The 26,015-nt window shown below is 39.7% G+C and overlaps 1 protein-coding gene across 2 annotated transcripts in view; it reads left to right on the top strand.

Annotated features, from left to right (window-relative positions):
• The window catches only part of DST (dystonin), a 462,451-nt gene that overhangs the window by 225,978 nt on the left and 210,458 nt on the right, over positions 1-26,015 (top strand). The window contains exons 10-21 of one of the 2 annotated variants that reach the window (XM_055002047.1): positions 9,576-9,688; positions 9,796-9,902; positions 13,812-13,931; positions 15,366-15,461; positions 15,544-15,671; positions 19,428-19,521; positions 21,816-21,970; positions 22,797-23,247; positions 23,344-23,472; positions 23,691-23,768; positions 23,877-24,038; positions 24,133-24,237. In XM_055002047.1, coding sequence (XP_054858022.1) covers positions 9,576-9,688; positions 9,796-9,902; positions 13,812-13,931; positions 15,366-15,461; positions 15,544-15,671; positions 19,428-19,521; positions 21,816-21,970; positions 22,797-23,247; positions 23,344-23,472; positions 23,691-23,768; positions 23,877-24,038; positions 24,133-24,237 — 1,738 coding nt within the window. Of the gene's footprint in view, positions 1-9,575; positions 9,689-9,795; positions 9,903-13,811; positions 13,932-15,365; positions 15,462-15,543; positions 15,672-19,083; positions 19,325-19,427; positions 19,522-21,815; positions 21,971-22,796; positions 23,248-23,343; positions 23,473-23,690; positions 23,769-23,876; positions 24,039-24,132; positions 24,238-26,015 lie in introns of those variants that run through there. The other variant, XM_055002038.1, reaches the window with a different exon arrangement.

Genomic DNA, 26,015 nt, shown 5'->3' with positions numbered 1-26,015 from the left:
CTGGAGGATGCTGGACAGGTAGTTCCCCACTACAGAACTTTCCCACTGTTTACCAGCATAAAACTTCTATTCATAACACTATTCCATTGCTTAAATGTCCTACCAAGGGATATGTTTGAATTGTTTTTGCAGTATGTGTTCTGAAAGATTAATGCTTAAATGCTGAATTCCTTAATAATATGCTGTGTATGTGTGTGTAAACTACAGTGTTCTCCACCAGTTTTAGTTCTTACTTGAAATTCTTGCCCCAAATCATTTATTATTGCAAAAAGTGGAAAGGACTGACTAGTTTTCCAGGAACCAGGAGTTCTGTAGACCTGTAAAGATTAACACATTTTTGGTGGTGAGAGTTCATAGAGTCCATTTTTATATATATTAACAGTTTTTCTCATGGGTTAAAGGCAAGTAAGTACCCAAGTTCAAATGCTGGCATGGCTCGGTAAGTGGATCTCCGTTAGCAGGACTGGAGACAGTCTGTAGTTAAGGCTCCAAAATCCACTGCAGTCAGAGTATATAGTGCTGGGCTGGATTGAACAATGATGTGGTTCAGTAAATGCTGTTTCATACAGTGAAAGGCTGCAATTCTATCCACACAGATACATGGGAATAAGTCCTATTCAATGGAATGGAACTTATTTCTGAGTTACTATTCATATGGTCAGAACATTACTGAAGCTCCTTTGTCACTGAGCTTGGAAAAACGTTTTAGAAGAAATTGTAGCAAATCTGGTATCAGTTTTAAAAAGAAGAACCTGTACTCACCGTAATAGCATGAAAGCACGGGTAAAATGAAGTGTGTTTTATAGTCATGACTATAGCTATGACTATCTCTGGCTGTGGAGTTATCAGGAGGGAAAGGAAAGCAGAAAAGGTGGCCAATGGCAGTTGCAGTGTCTTGAGAAGCTGCTTTTGGGGTACAGAAAAGCCTGAGCAGAAAAATAAAGTTAAAATTGGCTAGTGCAAGCTTTTAAAGACATAGCAGAACGAATTAATTTGCCTTAAAAACAAGAAATGGTTAAAAACTGGATTTCCTGTATTATATGGTGGAAATCTCAGCAGGCAGATAAGGGAAAATCAGTTATGCCCGTAGAAAACCAGACAGTAGGCAACTCTGTTGAAAAGCCCAGTCACTCATGTCTCCCAGTTTAAGCAACTTTGGCACGCAATTGGGAAGTGAAGTGCTTAAAGTGTAATTTGTGGGTGTTCTGACTTATAAACTTGTGCAACTTTGATTTGGGATGTTTACAATTTTTTTAATCTTACGGGACAAAATGTTTGCAAAAGCATTATTGTGCATTTAAAGTGTGATCCTGCAATAAACTAGCTTATATTATTTATTGCCTATAATGCATGCATGAACTTGTATATATGCCCAGTAAACTCTCTCACCAGTATGTTTTCAAACTGCTTTTAATTTTTTTTAAAAACAGCAACAAATGTTAAGACGAGTTTCAATGTTAAAGAGTTTCAGTTGGGGAAAACATATTTTTGTAGAAGGGTGAGATATAAATACAGTAAATAGGTAGATACTTTCCTAGCCCCTCACCCAGTAAATGAAATAAATATTAGATGTATCTATTTAGAAGTTTTCTTTGCCAGGTCTCGAGAAAATACGTTGGAGGTTGATCCCCAGGGGTGGATTTTCAAAAACAACCACTCTTTGGGGGGCAAGAGACTCTTGCACCTCAGGGTAGAACCCTGCCACCAATTTCCTCTGGCTGACCCTAAGTTCAGCACCCAAGGAAATAAAGTCTCCAGCCATACCAGGTGTTAATCAAGGGTAGCTGTGCAAAGTAGACCACTGGCAGACTAAGTGCCACAAAAAACAGTTAACTGGTATCTGAGCCAAATAGGCTAAGGTGCTTGATTGACGCCCCTCACCACACAGGAATAAAGATACATATATTACAAATTATGCAAACTATTACATATATAGAAAATGTACAAAGAAGCACAAAACAGAACCCAAGGGGTTAGCTTTTTAGTCTAGTCCCAGAACAAAATGTGGCCAAGGGCTAGCAGCAACCTTGTCTCACTGCTGGTCCAAGAATCATGAATTAACTTAGAAACTCCACTTTTATTTCATAACAGCCTGTAATATGGGGTGATTCTAAGAACCAGCCAGGCTGTTGCTAAAACATGAGTTTGGACATGAAACGGGTTAAGAACAGGCCAGTTTCTTGACAGAGATGGCTTTCAAAGTAAAATATAATAGAAGACAAAACACCACACAAGAACAAATGTGGTATAGCTGTTAAAGCATTGGACTAGGATGTGAGAGATTCAGGTTCAAATCTCTATTCTACTATGGAAACTTGCTAAGTGACTATGGGCCAGTCATACAGTCTTAGCCTACCTCACATAGTCATTGTGAGGATAAAATGGAGGCAAGGAGAATGATACATAAATGTGGAGTATAAATGAAGGTGGGCCAGACAGTATGGAAGGAAGCAGCCCTTTTGGCATTCCTGCCCCGAGCCATTTTGAGCCTTAAAGTTATGAATCAACACTTTGACTCGTGCTTGGAAAATGACAGGCAGTCCGTGCAGATCTTTCAGTACAGGGTTGAACTAATCACTGTATCCCATCCCTAACAGCAGCCTGTGTTTTGAACCAGCTGAAATTTCCAAACAGTTTTCAAAGATCTCCCATTTGTTCATCTATGTTAGAGCTGCTGTCAATAACCTTAGTGGCTGCACTAAAGTATTCACGTTCTTTAGGACTTCATGTTATACTTTTATAGTATAGGGCTTCAAATTTGTGTGTTCTTGCATCTAAGTAATTTTGTGTACCCTTTTGTCAGTGATTAGTATTTTGTTGTTACGTAGGGTCCACAAACCCAAACCCAGAATATCCAAAGATATTTCTCCAATTCTGACTGTAGCCCCTTGAGCTTCTCTAGAGGATCTCCCAGCTTTTCATGGTGTACTTTGGGAAGGGTCCCCAGAGAAGTCCTTAAATAAACCTGGGGACCTACCCTCCGTGAATAATTTTTTATAATACATAGCTCCTGTCAGACACTTGAGCAGTGCAATCTAAAAAAGAGTTACTGAATCTAAGCCCATTGATTTCAATGGATTTAGACTGGTATAACTGCATAAGATTGCACCATTAAGTCCATACTTGCATAGGGAATGTAGTGTAGTATAGTTGTGCTGGCAAGCTCTTCCCTGACTTCCACATGTTCCTTGGGACATACGAATAGTGCTTATACATACACATATGCACTTGCTTATGGCTTATACCACTCAACCCACTTTTTCAGAGTTCCTAGTCATGTGGAGAGAGTCTTATACTTGCAAGCTTTGTGCATGTGTTCCAAAGAATGCATATAAGTCTGGGGTGGGGGTTGCTGCTGTGGTCCTGTCTCCTGTCCCCTGCATGTTCATTGTCCTTATGAAAGGGGATATTTTAAGAATTTTAGAGAAGAGGGGCATTTTCAGAAGTAAAGGAACCAATTGCACAGCATTCAGAATGTGAACAGTGTGTTCTGGGTGTGGCACGCATAAGTTTTTCTAAGTTGTTTATGTGTTTCCTGTAGTGGCAAAGACCCAGCTTTTCTGAAAGACCTGCCATATGATGACTCATAACATGACTGAAGATTGGGTCATGATTCCCTTTAGAGGTGTAATTCAGCTTATAATGCCTGTGTTCCTCGTACTTGCATGATGTCACAATCGGAATGCTTTTAAATCTAGTGCAAGGCAGCATTTAATATAGTGAAGGAATTTTATAACTGGTAGGAGATTGCTAAGTGTTATGTCTGTACCTCTTGAGATTAACTCTCATTGAACTCAGAGAGTTTTGCTTTTGAGACCTTATTAGGTCTGGGCTGGGTTTTTTTTCATCATTAAAAACCTAAGGTGTAAGCCTAAGCAGGTATACTTAGAACTAGAAGTAAGACCCATTTTATTCAGTGTGTCTTACTCCTAGGAGAGTGTTTTTAGCATTGCGCCTTTTATTTTTCCCTGTAGCTTTCAATATAAATCAGTATAATGATTTCATATGCAGAACAATAGGGTTGATGGAATTGTGGAAATGGATGCAGATTTTCAACGAGCACTACTGATCTTCAGCTAGTTTTCACAAGCCTTTTGATTGACAGAATCTTCTAATGGCTCTGTCAACAAGACAGAAATTGTTCCATTAGCTCTTGCATGTTTGCAATTTGGATTGCCAGATTTGGGTTGGGAAGTTCCTGGAGATTTGGGGGTGGAGTGTGCGGAGGGGAGAGAGCTCAGCGGTAATGTGATACAGCAGAGTCTGCCTTCCAAAGCTGCCATTTTCTCCAGAATTCCTTTCTGTGGTCTGGAGATGAGCTGTAATTTTGAGAACTCCGGGCCCCACCAGGAGGCTGGCGGTCCTACTTGCAACACACACCATTTTCTTTTTAGGGACAAGCAGCTACTTAGGTGATGGAGATAACACCTCCCATGCTCAGTTCTGTTATCATCACTGCCCGTTCCCATTTGTCTTTAAAAGATCCCTAGCTTTTCAGGTAAAGACTTTGTTTTCTCTCTCTGAAGATACAGCTGGTTCTTTTTGTATACCTCCTATCTGGAGAAAACACCACATACTACTTTCTGCAATTTTGTATTGGATAGAACAGTGAAAATATCTGTCTCGTGTTTCTGTTCTGCCTTTCTAACAAGGAAGGTATGTGTTTCTCTCTTCTTCTATTTTATCTACGCAGCAACCCCGAGAGTTGGGCCAAGCTCATCCAGTGAGCTTCATGGATGAGTGGAGATTTGAACCTGGGTATTCCACATTTAACACTCTAACCCAGAGGCCCTCAACTTTTTTCAGCCGGTGGGCGCCTTTAGAATTCTGGCACAGGGTGATGGGCACCCCCCCCCCAAATGGCTTGCATGAGAGGTAGAGCCAGTCACACTATGTCATGGAGTAAGGTCATGCATAACTCTAATACAAACTTTTCAGCATTTCATTCAGAATCTCATTTTAATGAGATGACCTTTAAAATGAATATATTATTTTAAAATATACTTCCTTGCATACACAGCTTACCTTCAGTCACATAGTAGTGTTGTAGTGGTAGGCTGCCCAAGCAACAGCCAGCCTTATCTTCAGTGCCCATTCAAAAGTTCTACTATGCGAAAGCCCCGCCTGGTCCTGCCCACTTTGTAAAAACACTGGGCAGGGGCTAGGAAAGTGTTGGTAGGCACCATGGTGCCTGTGGCTTCCACTTTGGGGACCCCTGCTCCGCCCACTAAATTTGAGGCGGTTATGTAAAGTGAGAGACACATAACATGAAAAATGGAAGAGTTTCATGGTGCGTTGTTTTACATTCCTCACATTTGATTACTTGTGTGTTTGGTCAGAGTTTAGAGAACCACAATTGCAATTTTGTTAATATGAATAATAAACAATATGAGTGTGTGGCAGATGCTTTTGCTATTCTTGCAATTAACAAAGCTCTTCTGTTGTGATTTAAAAAATCTTAGTTGAAAACTTTATAATTGGTGGGTTTCAGTCAGATTGTTTTTCTCCATTTACAGACAAGACTGGTATAACAACGTGCCTTTTCTTGTTCTAAAAAGCTGGCAGTAGAACAGGCATTACTTTGTAATTTGGGTCTCTTGTTTTGCTTCATTACTATCAGCACATAGTATGACACATCTTGGAAATCAGCAGAATGAAGACAGCAGTTATGTGCTTTTAGAATGTCTTTTTTTCAATTTGCATGGTGTATTCCATAGAATATACTTGGTTTTATCTGTTTATTTATCTAGCACCTTTTTATCCCACCATCCTCCAAGGAGCTCAGGAGTTTAAATTATGTTAGAAAAAATGCATCTGGGAGATCCAGGTTTGAATCTGGATCTGACATGGAAGATTGCTGGGTGACCTTGGGCCAGTCACATACTCTGCTTAACCTACCTCACAAGGTTGTTCTGAGGATAAAGTGGAAAAAAAGGAAAATGGTGTAAGCTGCTTTGGGTTTGGGGTAAATATCTACCCAAGAATACAATATGAGTAAGTTTTTCACAGGTTTGCCAGAGAGGTTAAGTAAAAAACAGCTCCTTGTAAACCTATCATCTTATTCTGGTGACCAGGAATCTGGCTAAGAGAAATGTAAGAGTTCTTAGTTGCCGGCTGAAATTATCATTGGTTACATGCCTCGACTAGGTTCACGTCTTTTTCTTGAAGTTATCTCTCCAAACCTGCTGTTTATTAATAGCATTACATTTTATGTTCCACTCACTGAATTATGTTCCCTTAGGTTATGTTTAAATTATGTGTCACATTACATCTTTAGATGCTTCCTTCTCTTCTTTTCCTTCCTGTTGCTCTGCTACTTATACTAGCTTGGCAATTCTCTGCTGGGCCTGTCAGTATATTAACATAGCAATGATAAAAAGAATTTTGAAAGACCTATTTTGATTATTGAAGGATTTTTAGGATTGATAGATAATTAGGACTGAGAGGTGTGGGTGCAATGAAAACAGAACCATGCAGGACTGTTTTGAAACAGAAATTATGTGCCCCACTTGAAGAATTACTGCTGTAGTAATGGATGTCAAAGCAGGGGGAGGGGGGAGTCAGTATGAAGACATGAGATTAAAAGAGGATTTATCTGCTTGTATGTTATGTACAGCCCATGAGGGAGGAAGGCCTGAATGTTGGCTGAGTGAAGAAGTGGATTTGAGGTGATGGATGTGTTCAAATTCATTTGTTCAAATTCAAATTGTTCAAATGTTCATCTTTTGGAATGGCACCCACTTCTTACTTGGATCCACATTCACTCTGGGAAAATCATGCATAAGATATAAGCCTTTCTTCTGCCATCTCTCCTGTTATAAAGAGCTGCAGGTTTAGGCTGTAACACCCAGCTAAGAAGAATCACACACACACACACACACAGACAAGGCTATGAAGCAGGCATGGAAAGAAAATGGACATTTAGCAGAATAATCAGATAAAGTCAAGACTCATTTTGAGGGGGAACGCAGAGGAACGCCATTCTGTTAGTTCCCCAAAGAGGTCACATGACAGGTGGCCCCGCCCATCTGTCTCTCAGCCATTTTGGGACCGTTTCAGCCTGAATTGGGGCCCAAACAGCCCAGTTCGGGCCTCTGACGGGTGATGGATCACTCTCCCACTCAGCAGTGGCCCAATCCTGACCATTTTGGGCCCCTTTTCGTCCATTTTCAGCCCCCTTTTGCCATTTTGGGCCCAATTTCGGCCCTGAATGGCCAGGATAGAGTCCAAAACAGCCAGGATAGGTGATGTCAGGGGGTGCGGAATATGCAAATCAGCTATGCTAATGACACACTTCAGGTAATGTCAAGGGGCATGGCATATACTAATGAGCCCCTCCCACTCTTTTTCTACGAAATGACCCCCGGATAAAGTTAATTGAGAAGAACAAGTACGTAGCCAAGTATGTTACAACACAAAATGCTAAAATGTACACAATCCCTTATGTATTCCCAGTGTGCACACAAAACTCTTGTGCAGTTTGAATTCTGGAGAATATAGAGTTGCAAGATGGAGAAGGAAGATATTGCCTATTCTGTTTTACATGGAAATTAGTGTTCAGGTATCCAGTGATTCAAGCACAAACCCAAAGGTTTGGAGTTCCAGAACAGACCACTTGGCAAGGGAACTTTGTGGGTACCAGGGGAACAATTTAGGCAATAATCCAAAGGAGATCTAAAAGGAAAAGCATGTGGAGCAAGACTAGGGGTAACAAGTGAATTTACAGTGGAATCCTAATACTGGAGTTACTCTTCTTAGGATTGCACTGTTAGACCCTCAGGGCATGCTGTCACAATAAACTCTGAGCGCATTGAAATGCTGAGAAGAAGCAGCTCTTGTTATAGGAGCCTGAAAATAAAAAGAACAGAAGTTTGATTTTTCTGGGAAAGGAGAGAACTGGGGGAGGTTTATGTGAAATCAGAAGCAAGTCTTTGTTCTGAGTGGAGCAGGAGGGGCTTCCAGAGTTGAAAGCTGTCCAAATAGAGAGAGCAGGAAGAGAGGTTAGAGATGAGTGAGGTATAAAATTAATCAAATTGCAAGTTGAATTCATTGGAGATTCTTTTGTTTGGTAAGACTGAGGAAAGGCAACAGAATGTTGTACTTAGTGGCACCTTGATTGGATCAAAATACACTGAACAGTTGTGGCTCTGATAGTGTTTGATTCAGTTGTTTATGTCTGGTCTTTTCATTTGTATTACGATTACACCATGTTAGCTAACAGTTGTACTTCACAATTAAAATCCATTCATTTCATGTGGCCTGCTCTTGTCCATTCTTCTGCCTCACTCACCGCCTTTGTTTGGAAAATACCCTCTGGAACAACTCCCAGAGAAGGACTATCTAGACTGAGAATAGTGTCCCAACAAAATGGAGACTGAATGGAAATGATAATACCTTACATCCTACTATATAAAAGGCGAGCCATATTGGCGACGACTCACCTTTTATCCTGGCGCAGGCACAGTGAGGGGTCTGCAGGTGCGCCTGTGCCAGGCTTCTGAGGGGCTGCAGAGACAGCGGGAAGGAGTAGTGACTGGCCTGGCGTGATCTGGCCTGGCCCTCCGAATGGGCCCGCAGCTAGAGCCCATTGTATTGTTTCACACAACAGGCTCTGGTGCTAGTATGTATATAATTGTTCTTACCATTCATTCTCAAGCAGAGGGAGAAGGGAGTGCCCTATGGCAAAGGAACATGCACTGAATAAAAAATAGTTTAGGAAAATTATTCAGATATTTTAGCCAAATGAATAAAGTCTTCTGTTATAGGATGAGGCAGATAATGTCCAGGGCTTTTGTTTTACTGAATTTGATCTAAGGAAAGTTCATTTCTGAAGCTGAATGCTGTAATTACTTACATTCTGGGAATACGGCAAGCATCTTCCAAAGCTACTAAGTGAAGCAACAGGGTTCATCATATTCTTCATTAATGCATCTCGTTTAGTCGTGGATATGGCTTAGTGGTACAATATATGCTTTGCAGGCAGAAGGTCCTACATTCCCTGGCATCTCTGTGTAAACTTTTTCAGGAAGCAGCTGTTGAGAGATATCTTTCTCTGTCTGACAGTTTGGAGAACTACTGCCTGTCAGAATAGACAGTACTAAGATGGAAGGGACAGATATCTTACTTCTATATAAGATAGTTTGATACATTCATCTGACTGAAAGAAAATAAGTTCATTAATGTTGCGGCTATTGACAAGATTTTGCTGCTGTGGTATATGCCCTGATAAGATATGGATTTTACTCCAATGCACTATGTGGGGCTGCCCTTGAAGACTGTCCAGAATGCTGTGGCTAGAATGTTGACTGGAGTGGTTCGTATTTGGCATTGGCATATCCCCAGTAAACCTTTACTGGTCCTCCTCCCTAGTTGTGTTTTTTAAATGTCTTCACTATATTTCTAAATACACACACACACACACACTTTTAAAATGCTGTTTTAAATATTTTTAATGCTTTGTTTGCTGCCGTGGGGATTCTGTTTGGGTGAAAAAGCAGCATATAAATTTATGTTTTAAATAAATAAATAAAATAAATGTTCCCAAACCCAACTAAAATGTGATCCTTGTTTTGCAGGCCGGACCTGATAGACATGAATACCGTTGCTGTTCAAAGCAACCTTGCAAATTTAGAACATGCTTTTTTTGTAGCAGAAAAACTTGGTGTTGCCAGACTTCTGGATCCTGAAGGTGAGCAGTGACAAGAATAATGTATTAGATTTATGTTGCCTTTGAAATCTAATATTCTAAAGTTTTCATAGTGATTATAAGGTACCGGTATGCCATGTTCTTTTTAGATGTTGATGTCTCCTCACCTGATGAGAAGTCAGTAATCACTTACGTGTCATCGCTTTATGATGCATTTCCGAAAGTACCAGAAGGTGGTGAAGGCATCAGTGCAAATGTAAGTAGTATTTAACTACTCTACTCCTTGTTCACACATCATGAGCACATTGAAGACATTGTATGAAGAACAGGATATTATTTGGTATTGCTTGGATTTGAAAAAATGTCCTGCCAAAAAAACCTTGACCTAGTTTAAACAGATACTGCTAAAATCTAGCCTGTATTGCATTTGTAACAGTGCAGTCTCTGACAACTGATTGGTTGAGTTCAGGGTTGGATTGGCCATTAGGGGCACTGGGAATCCAGAGATTGGATTGACCATTAAGACAACTGGAAGGACCCCTAGTGGGCCAATGGCCTGGGGCCGCCTGGTCCTGGGTGCCACCTCACCCCCACACCACACCAGGGCCACCCCAGCCAAGGATCATCCCCCCTCAATCCTCCCCTGGTCAAGTTTTTATGAGAGCACTGAACGTTGTATCTGAACATTTCAGCAGCTCAAGGAACAAAGCTGAAAAAGGTTTTCAGCCCAGCTTTTGTGAAGGAAGGAATAGATGGCAATTTGGCTGATGGTTAAACTTAACACACAGCATCAGGACTGGAGTATATTTATTGATTTTTATTTTATTAAATTTGTAGTCTGCTCTCCGCACAAGCGGGCCCAGAGCAGATAACAACATATATAAGATATAAAAACACATTAATAAAGTAAACTACATTCAAGTATTTCAGTACCAGTAAAATAACATCTCAGTGAGGTAATCGCTACTGTCCCACCCATGAAAACACATCCTGTGGGGTGGGAGATGACAGCCTTTCAGAGTAAGTCAGCAGAACTGGGGAGGGGAGGATTCCCCTCTCAACAGGAGGTGGGCTGGATAGCTCACCTGTGCCTCAGCCACAATCATATGCCCCACACAACATCTCTGTCTCTAAGAAGATTAAGTACTGGGAACAAGTCCCAGGAGGTTAAAAAAAAAAAGCTAAGGAGCTGACAGCCTAAAGATAAAGTGGTGAAAGAAAGTTGGGGAAATGAACATTAAATTGAAAAGCAAGGACCTGATGAAACCATGGGCGATGAAGCCACAATGGAAGATGAAGATGCAGGTGTAATGTTTTGCCATATACATAGTTTGTGTTTTTTTCTTCTGGTTTTGAATATTTGTTACTTTGTGCTTAAAAAATGCAGGGCTCTGAAGTAAGGAGGGGGTGGGGCTGGATCTGTAGAAGCTTGCTGTGATTGGATTGTTGTAGTTGTACCCTAGGGGGCAGAGTGAACTGCAGTTTTTAGACACAGTGCTGAGGAAAAGTTGTCTATCTAGTTCAGTGAGTCTAATTCAGTGAGTCTGCATGGTGAGAGGAGAGGTTTTTTGTTATTCTGTGAGTGAAGAGCTGAGGGGAAAAGTGTATGTGTTTTGTAAGGGCCTTCGCTTCCTTGTTGAGCCGGGAATGATGTCATTCCTGGTGCAACAAGGAAGTGCTCAGGAGCTTGGTCGTATGCTGTGCATGATGTAAGTACTCCCGATTTGTGCACCCCCCCCCAGCCCCTCCAAGTCTCCTGGTTTGGGCTCTGGGGGACTTGGCAACCCTAGTGTTCTACTTTGTGGATGAACTCAACCTAAGTGGCAATTGAGAGAAATAAATCATTGTGACTGAGTCTGTTTATTAGTTTTAGTCTAAGGACAACTTTCTAGAAAATTAGTTTTTGTGACTGGTTCTAGGAATAAACATTTAAGGATCCATATCTACTTGGAAACTACCAAAATTATGAACCTATTTTGAAACCAATATGGTATTAAATACTCTGCAACCATTACACATATGTACTTATAAATAACCTCTATTTCTGGTCAATAACAACAACAACTACATTTGAATTATATACTGCCCTTCAGGACAACTTAACACCCGCTCAGAGTTGTTTATAAAATGTGTTATTTTTATCCTAACGACAATCACCCTGTAAGGTGAGTTGGGCTGAGAGAGCTTTAAGAAGCTGTGACTGACCCAAGGTCAACCAGCTGACTTCAAGTGGAGGAGTTTAAGCAAAACACTTGTTTCATTAAGCATAAAGGATCCCTTTTTTACCTCACTGGACCCACCTCCAGCTGACTGTTCTGTCACACTACTATCTATAGCTATGATTGCCTATACAAACTGAGAGAGAACTGAGGCAAAAGCCTTTGGTGGTATGCTTACCATCTTATTGCCCCTTTTTTGTTGTTGTATTTGGTTGCATTCTTTCTCAAACCTATAAAGTGATGCTCAATTTTTAATCCCCTAAAGTGTGACTGAAGTAAAAATACCTTGAAATCCAGTATAAAAGCAAATTCCCTTCACAACATTGCCCGTTATACATGAAATGGGCAATGTGTATATATTGGGAGGCACCAATATATAGGTCACCTAAAGGGGGCAAAATGCTACAATAGGACTGGGCCACAATCTCACATTGAATGTAAAGACGATAGGAATGTAAAGGCAATAGGAAATGAGTAAAATTTGGAGGGCTGGAATACGTGGCTTCCAGTTGTTGAGTCCACAATCTAGAATGTACCAGTGATGGTATACTCTAAGGGTTGAATAGTAGAGATGGATACAAAATGGGGGAAAAAACTAAATGAGAGTTTCACGTTTTGACGCATTCCACAAATCATGAACTTTCATGAAATTGTCCCGTTTCACGATACAATTTGTTAGTTTTGTGATTCATCAGAACCCAGGTCACTTCAACGGCCCCCTTCATATCCAGAGATACCAAACTCGCAGGGAGACTAAAGCAGGCTCTCTTCCACCCACCCTTCTAGTTTGGCCAAGATTACAAAACGTTGACTGGAACCCACAAAGCTGGGCCCCAGAGCCAGGCAGTGGCTCTGAGACTGGGCTTGGGGAAGGGCTCCAAAAACCACCACACAGACACCTGCCCAGGCGGGAGAGGTGCACAAAATAAACCCAAAGGAAACAACAAGAGTGTGAGCCCTCAAAAGAGCAGAGAAAGAATTAAGAAAAAACAAAGACAAGCAAAGAAAAAATAAGGGAGCCCTCAGTCAAGCTAGGTCCCAGAGCCAGGCAAAGGCCTGAGACTACGGTGGGGTGGGGTGGAGGAAAAAAGGCACCCTCACCCAAAGACCTTCCCAGCAAGGACAAGAACAGAAAATAAGAAAGAGGCTTTTCAGTCTCTTTTGAAGCAGCAGCAAATACAGCCAAAAGCTCCCAACTCCACTCTCACTCTAAATCTCAGCAACAGATTCTCCTTCTCTCTCTTGTCTACTGGAACTAAATGTCCTGGCAGAGAGAGGTGTCTTATATAACAAATGCTCACATAGAGCAGGAGCTCTCTGGTTGGCACGCAGACCTGCCTAACAGGGTTTGGAGGGATGAGATTGGTGTTCTCATGGCTACAGAAGGCCCATCTCCTCAGTTGCCTAGGGGATTAGCCCCCCTTCTTCTTTCTGTATAGGGCAGAATGGGATCTCTCCTGTTGGCAAGGAGAGCTGCCTATCAAGGTTATGTGGGCTAAGATTGGGGTTTCCAATGGCAACAAAAGGTCTGCAGACATTCTGGGCCTATGTTGCCTAGGGAATCAATGGATTGGCGCCAGCTTGTCTGGCATCACAAATCTTTCATGAATTGAATCAATTGAGCCATTTTGGGAAATTGAATGAATTGGTAATTTTGTGAAAACTGCAGCCCCACAAAATGCATTTTTGCAAAACACGAATTGGCCCAATTCATCATGAAATTTGATTCATACTTCGATTCGTGCCCATGTCTGTTGAATAGAAGGAGAATATTGCTAGGTTTCTGCTATCGCTGCAGCATTCTGATTTGGCAACTCTGCAGCATTAATGAGGGGTGGGTTCAATTTAACATATGAAATCAAACTAACAAGACAGCTTTTTGCTGTAAGCTTCTAGAGGTATACAAATTAAAAGTGGTCTTACTAACTCTTGTTTGATCCTCTTAGGATGTTGAAGTCAAGTGGGTTGAATACCAGAATATGGTGAACTACCTCATCCAGTGGATCAGGCACCATGCCACAATAATGGCTGATAGAGCGTTTCCAAACAATCCTATGGAACTCAAGGTGAGCTTTCACACTATGTGTCCTCCCCCCGCCCCCCACATACACTGTGTCAGGCAAATAAAGTGGATTGATTTAAATCAAGATGATTTAAAGGGTGGGGTGGGGAGCTGATGTAAGTCCTTCTTAAGTATGTACTAATTTTTTTGCTGTAACATAAGCAGTGATTTAAAATTGTAAAGCCTTTATGAATACTCAAAGAGATATGCTGTGTTACTTAAAATTTAATAACTTATTTACCATTTTAGAAATTATATAGAAAATGATGCTTATTTTTAGATACTGATGCTCATGTTTTCAGGCAGGGCCTCGTAGCCTTGAGATGTTTTGTAGACAGTTGCTGGTTGGAGTAAACACTAAAATGTGCTTCTCCTTCCTACTGTTCTTTTCTGCTTTAGTTTGTCCTTTATCCTTTGTCATATAACTGCCACCCCCAAAAGTAAATAATCTCAACCAGGAACAAGGCCTAGTAGTAGTTACTAGGCAGATTAGTGTTCTTTGTGAGTTGGAAATTAAATGATCATGTTTTTTGGTAGACAGAATCCCCATCAATTAAAAATGAAGTCTGAACCAATTGCAGAGATCAGATAGTTTACTAGGAATAAAATAGGAGTGACTGGCTAATTAGGACTGTAGACCATTCAGTAATGTAGAACTTATCCCTGAATAGACCTGCTTAGAATTGTTCTAAGCAGGCTATAATCCTAAAGACTTTCTCCTAGGAGTAATATGGGACTAATCTCTGAGTAGACATGTTTAGGATTGCTTTCATAGTCACTCGGCTCAGTGATGATAAATGTGGTGACTTGCCAGTTCCTAATCCCCATATTAAGAATAATATATACACATGACACTGATGCTGAGTGATGGCTGAGAAGAAGTTTGTCCCCCAATTCTTTCTTTACAAGAGAAGCAATTTTTCATACGTTCATAAAAGGGCCACTAGAACCTGTTCATTCCATTCATGTGAGAAGTAAGCAGTACTTGGTCTCACTGGCTTGCAGGCATTAAAACTCCACTTTATCTGGGACTGTGCAAGCCAGTCTCACAGCTACTACCAATTTAGAGGGTTGTGGTACTGGTCACTTTCATAAGAAATGATACAATTGGGCAGAATTTTCTGCAGTGTGAATAGCTGAAGTAGTTGGTGGATTATAGTCATGAATGTTCTTCCAGCTGTCTGGAAAAGCTGGTGTCAGGATTCTGGCATGTTGATACTCAGTGGCAGTCAAATGAGGAAATCTGGCAGTTTAATTCTATCCTTCCTTTGTAAATCCAGTAGGTGTTTTGATAGTGAGTATAAACAAGCACAAACAAGTTTTATGCTGATGGGTATGAGAAGTTTTTCATAATCTTTACTAGAGCGAAATAATAAGTAAATAGTAACATAGTTCCTTTTAGCAGCTTGAAAAGCCTTTTTTTTTTTACTGTTTTTAGGCACTTTATAACCAGTATTTGCAATTTAAAGAAACAGAAATTCCACCAAAGGAGATCGATAAATTAAAAATCAAGCACCTATATAAATTACTGGAGGTAAGATGTGTTTATGGATTAATGAATTCTGGGCTTCTTTCCTTATATTTTGGCCTTATGCAATCACTCCTTGTTTTTGAAGGTTTGGATACAGTTTGGGCGTATCAGGCTCCCTCAAGGCTACCACCCAAATGACATAGAGAAAGAATGGGGGAAGCTAATTATTGCCATGCTTGAAAGAGAGAAGACACTTCGGCCAGAAGTTGAGAGGTATGTGGATATTCTTGCTTTACAAGCATACTTTGTGGCTCAGTCTTTTGAAAATGTCCAATGGAATTGCTTATAATAGAGACATAAGCACACTGAGTTGAATATCATCTTTAGGCATTTCAGAAAACAGTTAAATGATAAGCTGAAGTAATTTGTGATTATGGATCTTGTTTATAAATTGAGCAATCTATTTCCTTAAGCATGTAATTAATTCTATTTGCAGCAGAATTTCTGCACCTCTTAAATGTAACAGAACCTTTGTCTTACTCCAGACTATTGCTGTTGTAGTATAGATGTTTCAATAATGGCAGTAACATCTCCGTTCAACCATCATTTTCTACTAGGAGTTATGGTACTGGAAGAAGAAGAGACCAAAAGGCAGAAAAATAAATCCAATATGCAAGGGCAGAAAATAATGGCTGGGAAGACACTCTAACCATTATTTTATTATTTATTTTGAACATTTATATGTGCCTTTCTAGGGACATATCCTGCTTGAGGAGGCTTATAATGAAAACAAACAAAACCATTAAAACAGCAATTTAAAAGCAAACCATTAAAAACAAGGCAGGGCATTAAAAACAAACATCAAGTAGTCTAAAATGGTATTGATAAAATACTTCTCACCAGTGCTAAAATGCATTCCCACGATTCTCTCCCAATTAATTTTCCCTTCTACTCTCTCCAAGAAAGGAAGGTCTCAGTTTTTTCTCAGTCAGTTCATGCTTTCTGATCTCCCACTCTGTCTTTCCCATAACAGCCTAACTCAGTGCAACAAAACTCCTCTATTCTCCTGCTTCTAGCTCAAAGGAGGAGGAGAACAAAGGCCTTTTTGCCCATTGACTTTTACAGCTGTTTTTTTTGCCTTGGTGTGGTAGCTGTCTGATTTTTTTTTTTAGTCCTTAAGATAGTGGTTTAACACACTGGGCTCACAGTATATAGGGCAGCTATTGGACTTGAGCCTGCTTTTGACATGGCATCAGCCTCATCTTATATCTGACATGTAAACTGTCTTTGTAGGAGACAAGCAGGGACTGACTCAAGAGAATTTTCTGTGGGAGTTACATACAGAATGAGTAAGAAAGAACAGTGTCCTCCCTAGCCATTCTCAGTCGCAGCTCCTTTGCTGGTCTAATTTTACAGAGTATAGTACCAAGCTGCTAGTGATGGAAGGAAGAAGGACTTGCGTATATGCGGGTCAAAATGAACTTAAGAATGTTTGTATATCCTTGTGGATATGAGAGAGAAAAAATTCCCATGTGTGGGTGTAGAAGTCAGCCTAGTCTCATATGTGACAGAGCATATACACATGTACTCTTGGTGCTTCTTGCTATCCAGTTTTAATGTAGAAAGAATTCCCTCAATAAGAAATGACCTTCCCATTTCTGAAATGAACTGTCATTAGTTTAAATTGATTGTGATAAAAGCCCTTGATCATTTTTACCAGATCATTTTGAAATTGTGTGAATGTGTCTTTTCTGAAAGAGCCCCATATGGAAGAGTACAAACCAAATCAGAAGAAATGCTAGTTTTAAATTTATTATTTATTTATTTATTGGATTTTTAGCCTGCCCTCCCCACAAGCAGGCTCAGGGCGGGTCACAATCATAAATAAGATACAATAAGTAAAACCAATAAAATAACATCTCATGGATATCCACATTCCAAATGAGACAGCCTTCCCCCTTACCTCCATGTCTTTTGCAAAGACACTCACAAAAACAAGCACATGAGGATTTGACATGTTACAAAATTTCATGAAATATGTGGGGGAGATGGAGGCATGATTCAGATGTAACGACAAATCATGGATTGTCAAAATGTGAATGAGCTGTGGGATATCCTCAGGCTTGTGTGCTTCCTCCCCATCCTTCTTCTCCTCACATGTTGCAAGTTATAGCTGGCTTTTGTAGCAAACTGTAATTTGTTGTTATGTCTCTAAACAGCAAACTCTGGTTAATTTGTAGTTTAATGCTGGTTTGGAATCCCATTTTTAGGGATGAGCACAAACTGTAGTAGTTTTAATGATCAGCTTGTATGAAGGAGGAGGGAGCCTAAACTTGTTCGCATAACTGTGGCTTATCTGAATCGTAGCTCAGATTCAAGATTCATTTAAATGATATGGCCTGTAATTACCCATGTATTCAGAGGCTACAGAACACTTCACAGGTAATCAGCATGATGTGAACGCAGCTTCTGTTTGCTGAGCATGTGGAGACTGAGCAGCAAGCCTGCTCAGTTTCTGCGGGGCCAGCTCATCTCTCTCTCTCTCTCTCTCTCTGTATATTTAAACAGCAACAGTATAATATGTGTGGGATTTATAGGACATACAGTTATTGAGTAATAGAAAGCTTTAAGAGAAGAGGGAGGGGGAAACAGGCAGCTTCGTTAAAGGGACAAAGAGAAAGCTTCACCAGTTTTGTAATGTGAGACGAGGCTTTTTAAAAAAGTGGTTGCATCTTGTCTCTTACGGGCTAAAAGCCAAGGAGCTTCCAGTGAAGTCTACTAGCGGATGATATCTTGCAGGTGGCATTAAAGTGATCACTGGTTTCCAGGAGGTGATAAAGTAGGCATATTGCAACCTCTGTGTGACAGGGATAAAACGTCTGTCATGAAAATGTGATTGAAATGGGGCTTCACTGCCACAGTTTATAGCACAATGATCCCCAGGAAAAATTAGTTTAACACTGGTGGCATGTCAGAGTTAATTCTGCTTGTTGTAAAATAAACAAAGCCTTTGTTTAGTTGGAGTGACAATCATTCATCTTAATAAATAATAATATTAATAAATAACAAAATAGCATTAATAAATGCATTCTGTGAGCATATACGTGGATACACATGTTTAATTTCAATGTCATTTCGTGGAGTATATGCAGATTTTCTGGAACGTGAACTGAAAATAGTACCCAATACTGATTCTAGTAGCAGTTGTTCTGCAGTTTTAGGGCACTGTGAATGTTCTGATGTTGCAGTAATCTGGGGTGGGGGGCACTGGGAGCCCCACAGAAGAGTGTATAGTTCATGAAGAATTTCTTCTTGCAGAACATGCCAAAAGATTTAGTGTTCCTTTGTCAATCATTCCATTTCACTGAAGACTGGAACTGTAAGATAAGGGTCCCCTCCCCATCCCCTCTGCTTTCATCATTTAGCTTGTGGAAATTGGCTGAGACTTATGTAAAATATTTGGCATCTCTCTTTCCCAGTTAACGCCCTAATCATTCTGATTAGCCCATACTTGTACAGGTAATTCAAGCTGGAGAAACCAAGCCCTCGTTGGCATACATAGCTGTAGGCAAAATCCTCTAAAGAGGTATCAGAATATTATTTGCAGAGTTTTGCATATGCATGCCTGGACCTATTTAAGGATGCAAAGGCTGAGATGCTGCTAAAAACCAGAGGAGCTGTGGGATCCAAGGAAACTGTATGTTTTAGCAGGCTTTTCAGCTTTTTAAATGGCCAGAGGAGTAACTTTTTGCTGCAAAAATGAATACTAATAATTACGGCTACCACAGCAGCGACTCTCTGTTTAGTAACAGCACTAGCACCCGAACCAGCATTGACTCCAATGAAAACTTCTTATCTGTTAACTGTGGTCCAACTCTCGTTAACTCTTGTATAAGTTTTGGCAATGGACCCATAGAAGGATCCAGGTAAGTTCCTGGAATTATGTTGCAAAATGTGGTATACTTTTATTTTGTAGTAATGCTACTAACGATCAGCCTTATGATTTGTTTTAACTTTGACATCTTTCAGGTTAGAAATGCTGCAACAGATTGCAAACAGAGTGCAGCGAGACAGCCTTAGCTGCGAAGACAAACTAATGCTTGCTCGAAATGCTGTTCAATCAGTAAGTGCATTCAAATATCCACTCCCCTTTCTGTATTGAGAACCAGTGTGGTTGAAGTGGTTAAATTGGAATTGCTAGATCTGTGTTCAAATGTTTGCACAGCTTTGTGCTTATAGGGTGCTTAACAAATCACTATCCATCAATCTCTGCTCTCAAGTTTATAAAATGGGAATTGTAAAATGGGAAATGTTTATCAGGATTTTTGCGGTGATAAGAGAAATACTGGACAGCAGCAATGATATATAAATAAGGAGTGTACCCTATGTATTCTTTCAGTTATTTTGTAAGGTGAATGAAAAGGAGTGAGGAGATGGGAGGGTATAAATGTTATATATATACATGTAAATAAATGGGTATAAAATGATTTAGTTAGACATTTTGCCATTGTAGCACAGCAGAATTTCAGCTGAGCACCAAGAAGTGAATTTATAGCTCTAAGGTGAAAACAGACATACATTCTAAGTGTTGTGAGAGTGGTTTGAACACATTAGGTTCATTCTTAGACATTTCCTTTTTGGAGCAGAAAACGTGTTCAAATAATTTCCATCATGGGTGGAAGTTTTGCCTGTATTTTTCTTAAGAAGGATGGAGAGAATTCTTCAGAAAGTTAAATAAGTGCAAGAGAAATCTTTAAAGTGATGCATAAGTGGATGGTTTTTCCAAGCTTACAGTTGTCTAAAACATCTTTTAACAGATTGTTCACGCTCATTGTTGCTGTCTTGTGATTTCTGAAGTGGATAGAAACATCTGTACGAGTTTAAATAATAACAACAGCAACAAATGCACTTATTTACTGCTCTTCTAGACAGATTAGTGTCTCAGAGAGGTGAACAAAGACATGGTAATTATTATCTCCACAGTATGGCTGGGAAGCTGGGGCTATCCAAGGCTTATGGCAGTAGTTGGATTTGAACCAGCAGACTGAGAGCTGGTTTGCAACCCAGCCACTTAATCACTTTGCTACAGCGTAGTTTTTCCAACATACTGCCTGTGGCAACCAGAGCAATGTGCGTTAGCATCTTACTGTTAAGATACTATGAAGGACCTGCTGCATCTCTTTTAGGATCGCTATTCATCCAACAGCTATCACCTTGTGATTAATAAAGGCTGCCTGTGGGTCACCAAATCATAATGCCTTGCTAATCCATCAGCATTGCTTTCTGTCAGCCTCCAGTCCAGCACAAATTTTGTGTAGGATCTGAACTAAAATCTTCTGTCTTCAGTCCTGGATCATGTTCATGTGAATCTGACTTTTCATATCAACTGTCACCTAAAAATGCAGCATTACTGGTGACTTACTATATTATCACCTGCAAGTCCAGCAGTTCATCCAGTGTTCTGGATGCCACATGCTTCTTACAAAGACACATTACAAAGATACCCAAAGTCCCTCATATCCATTTCAGAAATCATGACAGCAGTTTGCAACAAAAAAAGCTTGAACGTATTGCAAGACATTGTAATGCAGGTGACCGAAGCCTTTCAGGGCAATATTTCCAATAGAAAAACTATGTAAAACCTGGCATGACGGAATCAAGAGAGACTCTTGTACTTTTATGATAGATGCCATCCTCTAGAGAATTTTCTTTGTCCTCAGCTTTCTTTGAACTGGCTCTGCCCATGTTTGTTTGAAATCTTGCTGTGCTACTGATGAAGGAAGAAGCTGAAGAGAGCCATTCTAAGCAGGTTTACTCGGAGTCCTACTTAGGTCTGTTCTGTAGGGCTTACTCCCAGGAAAGCGTTTTTAGGATTGCACTGAAAATGTTTAACTTAACTATTTTAAGCCTGTCTTTGTTCTGTTTACATATCAGTGTTTGTGATTGACTGTATTCTGCTAGGTTCCAGAGCCTATTCGAATGATGCTCCGCAGCATTCATTTTTCAGATTATCTGTGTGTATGTAATAAATAATATAGAATAGTAAGAAGGTACCAGTGTAGTCTGTTATATATACATCCCACCATTTTCTTATTTTACCACATATATTTGATGAGGCAAGCTGTTTTTGTATGATATATATATATTGTATGTCTGTTCATCAAACTATTGATCTGACTTGATGTACATTAGAAAACAATTCAGATTTACAAGGTGAGAATTCAAATTTTTCTTCTTACTTTGCTAACAGATGTTTCTTCCGGCATAATATTACCCAGGAATAAGGGATATAAATTGCCTTAATTCAGAGTGGTTTACAGTACATTCCAAAGTACAAGAATATTATATTATCATGTTTCTTTTAAAGAGTTTCTTTTCCATGTTTTTTGTATCACTGAATTTGCTCTCTTAACATAGGATGGAAAACGATTAGAATCGGGTTTGCAGTTCCAAAATGAGGCAGAGATTGCAGGCTATCTACTTGAAAGTGAGAATCTGCTGCGCCAACAAGTCATGGATGTCCAGATTCTTATTGACGGGAAATATTATCAGGCAGATCAACTGGTCCAGAGGTATATGTGTTCATGCTCACTTTATGTCCTCACAGGTGATTTTAAAATTTAACTCTCCTTATAAGGCCACACTGAGCATCTAAATACATAACCAAGAAATCGAAAAAGCAGTAACTGGAGCTGGAAAATGCTAAAAATATAGCTTTTTACATAGAACAGTTTCTGTGTATGTGCAGTGCAGTGCAGCGCAGCTTGAACTGTGCTATTGCGATAAATAACTGGAGAGAGACGCTTTCTGATGAAGGGAGCTTTGACTCTTGAAAGCTTATACCCTGGCATTCTTGTTGGTCTTTAAGGTGCTACTAGACTTGAATCTTGGAGAAAGACAATTCAGTATGAAGTATCTAAAGAACTGGGCCCAAGTCTTTTGGTTTTTGTTCTCAAACAAGCCCTAGTAAATTAATTCTTGTGTTACCTTGTTACACAGTGCCATGCAGATAATAAGCCACTGACAAATACACATCTAACATATGCTTGTGGAACTGGGCTATGCAGAGACATAATAAAGTTTTCATCTTCTCTGGGTGATGATATGTGTGGAGTTTAACCCTGTCTATTCCAGAGGCACTCTAATTTGAATTTTTGTAAGTCAGTATTTAGTATGATGGCTTTATTATGTCTAAAGATACACCTTTGTTTGCACGTTGAAGCCCACCTGCCATGACACTACAAAACAGCTCACGTATCTGTTTACTAGTCTCTCAAAAAGTTGTTCCAGAGCAAATGGAGTGAATGCCTTTACTAAATTCATTTACTCAAATTCTGTGACAGTGTTCTGTTCTTTTCATTTCTATACTAAACACTGTTGTTATGGGTTTTAAAACAGGGTTGCAAAACTACGAGATGACCTTATGGCCTTAAGAGCAGAGTGCTCCTCCGTGTACAGCAAGGGGAGAACGCTGACAACAGAACAGACGAAGATGATGATATCAGGAATAACACAAAGCTTAAACTCAGGATTTGCACCAAACTTAAGCCCTGGATTGAGTCAGGGTTTAACCCCCTCCTTGACTTCATCCAGTCTAACATCTGGTTTGTCTTCGGGTCTATCTTCAAGACTGACTCCATCCATCACTCCAGCATACACACCAGGTTTTCCACCACGGTTAATTCAAAGCTATGTAACAGGAGTGGACAGTGGTGCACTACAAACACTTAAACTGATGCAGATCCGGAAGCCCCTGATGAAATCAGCATTTGTTGACCAGAATTTAACTGAGGAGGAAGTCAACATGAAATTTGTCCAGGATCTCTTAAGATGGGTAGATGAAATGCAGGTAACCTCTCTCTATATGCAATTCTCAGCTTCAAGATAATCATTTTTCTTACTGGCTGTGAGGGTTCAAGATTAATTTCCGACTTCTGCCTATAAGGTGCAACTTGATCGGGCTGAATGGGGTTCGGATTTGCCAAGTGTTGAAAGCCATGTAGAAAATCACAAGAACGTCCATAAAGCTATTGAAGAATTTGAGTCAAGCCTTAAAGAAGCAAAAATCAGTGAGGTACAGTATAAACAAAAAAAGATGCCTTCTGGCTCTGAATGTATGTATGCCTTTTAAAAGAGAATTATGCCTACACTAATTATAGGTTTCACAACTGCATTCAGATTACACATCTATGTCTTAGTGTTGCATCAAGTAAATAATATAAAATATGTAATCCTTGTGTCAGTGTCACCTAATTAATTTTTCCCCTTTGAACTCTGATTTGTTTTTCACAGATCCAAATGACTGCTCCCCTTAAACTTAGCTATGCAGAAAAATTGCACAAACTAGAGAGTCAATATGCAAAACTCTTGGTAAGATCACTGCTTGGAAGTTTAGTTTTTATAAGACTGTTGTATTGATAATAAGAAGTGTTAAGAAAAAAAAATCTAATCTTTTTTTTTACTCTGTCACTTTTCAAGAATACATCAAGAAATCAGGAAAGGCACCTTGATACCCTTCACAATTTCGTATCTCGTGCTACCAGAGAACTCATATGGTTGAATGAAAAAGAGGAAGAGGAGGTTGCGTATGACTGGAGCGAAAGAAACACAAATATAGCAAGGAAGAAAGAGTACCATGCAGTAAGTATTACTGATATAATTCCAAACAAAACACTGAGTGTAGCCTTTCTTGTTTCGTTCTGTTTTCTAAAGCTAATTATTTTTAAATTTGAAGGGACTGATGAGAGAACTTGATAAGAAAGAAGAAGTTATTAAATCGGTTCAGGAAATAGCAGAACAATTACTCCTAGAAAACCATCCTGCAAGATTAACTATTGAGGTAGGTTAAGTATTGCCTAGGAACACATGTATTTAACAATCTTTCAAGTTTTTATTTATAGTATATTGAGACACTTATACAGACTTCTTTTCTGGGTGCCTTTAGATCTGTGTTCCAATTTCAGAAAATATACATCTAAAATTTGATTTTGTATACATTTTGGGGCTCTGCATAGTGACGAGACACACCTAATGTTATCTGTTTTGGCCTTTTGACTCCACTGTTAGAATTTTTTCCTCTTTACCCATGAACATGCATACTGCACAACTTAAGATGCTTCCATGCATATGAGAGAGTGGCCTGTGGTCCTCAAAAATTCCTATCACAATAAGTGCATTTTTTTTAACTGAGTGAGTTTCTCGGTTTCATTGTCTCAGTATTCTCTTCCAAGCTTCTTTTTCTTGGAAAGCTCACGGAGATGGCCAGTTCTACTGCAGCTGTTCATCATTTCTTTTTCTCTGCCGAGGGCCAGTATGTTCCTGCTGCAATCGAATTCTTTAGGGCTAAATTACAGTCTGCGCTTTTATATGGAGTGGCTGTTTGGATTACTGGTGTCAAGACTTCTATTGACCAAGCTTAATGTGCCACCAAACTCCTTGCTGTTCGTAGAACAGCGTATTTGATACAATAAAAAAGCCTCTTTAAAGATAAGCCAAGAGTATGTGGGGAGTGTATATATCTCCTGAACACCACAGCATAGTTAGGTGGTTTCTGTACTGTGAAAGTAACAACAAAAAGACAAGCAATTTTAATCTCCAGTACAGCATCTTTAGTTAGCATTAAAATGAGACTGATATTTGTTCCCTGTGACTGAGCCTTTGGCTCTCTTGTGTTGATTGAAAGAGACTTTCCAGCGTGCTTCCATACATCAGAGGCACACTGGAAAGTCCCTTTCAATCCAACTTAAGAAAACCAAAAGCTCAGTCATGGGGAACAAACATCAGTCTCACTTTAATGCCTCCTTTTAAGGTGTGAAGTTCAGGCACGCTCTCTTACTCATAAACTTGAAATATTGTTTGGACATTAGATTTATTTTGGACTGGAATCAAGTTGTTTAATGTAGGTAATCTGTTTTACATTAAAATGCATGTTAGCTACTGTAGGTGCCTTACAGTGAAATCCTAAGCAGAGTTACAGCCTTTTAAAACCCTTGAAGTCAGTGGGCTTACAAAGTTGTAACTGTGCTTAGGATTGCACTGTTACAGACTTTCAAATTTCCTTTTTCATAACTGCGCAACATAGTAGATAGCCGTGTGGGGTTATGTTCTGAAGCAGACTTTTTACAAGTACCTTGACATGATGCTTTTGTGCTATTAAAGAGCCAACACTGTTGTCACCACTGTGTGTGTGCTGTCCTTTTGATTAACCAGTAATGGACATATTGATATTGATATCTCGTCTGAAGTGTGTGTATATATAGATAGACGGTCTTTGTCTTTTTTGCTTTAATTTCACAACAGAGAATATGTGCCAAGTTTAATTGAAATTCATCTCCAAACAGAGGGCAGGGCATCCGCTAACTGAATTGGGAGATGCCTTAGACTTTAAATGGGGAAGTTCTCAATTTAAAGTATTTAGAGCAGCCTCTGCTGGCCATAATAATGCCATGACAGAGCAGCAGAAATACAGCAGATAGTACAGGAAGCATTCAGGTTTCGTAGAATTGTTAGCCGATCTAATAAGATTCTTAATTTGATAAACAGGAGTCTTGCGGCACCTTAAAGACCAACAAGTTCTTATAGCATAAATTTTCCTGACCTAGAGCTCACGTCATCACA

The sequence above is a fragment of the Eublepharis macularius genome, chromosome 1 (assembly GCF_028583425.1).
Source record: "Eublepharis macularius isolate TG4126 chromosome 1, MPM_Emac_v1.0, whole genome shotgun sequence".
Classification (NCBI taxonomy): domain Eukaryota; kingdom Metazoa; phylum Chordata; class Lepidosauria; order Squamata; family Eublepharidae; genus Eublepharis; species Eublepharis macularius.
Note: the sequence above shows the minus strand (reverse complement) of the source record. Positions and strands in the feature narration are given on the sequence as shown.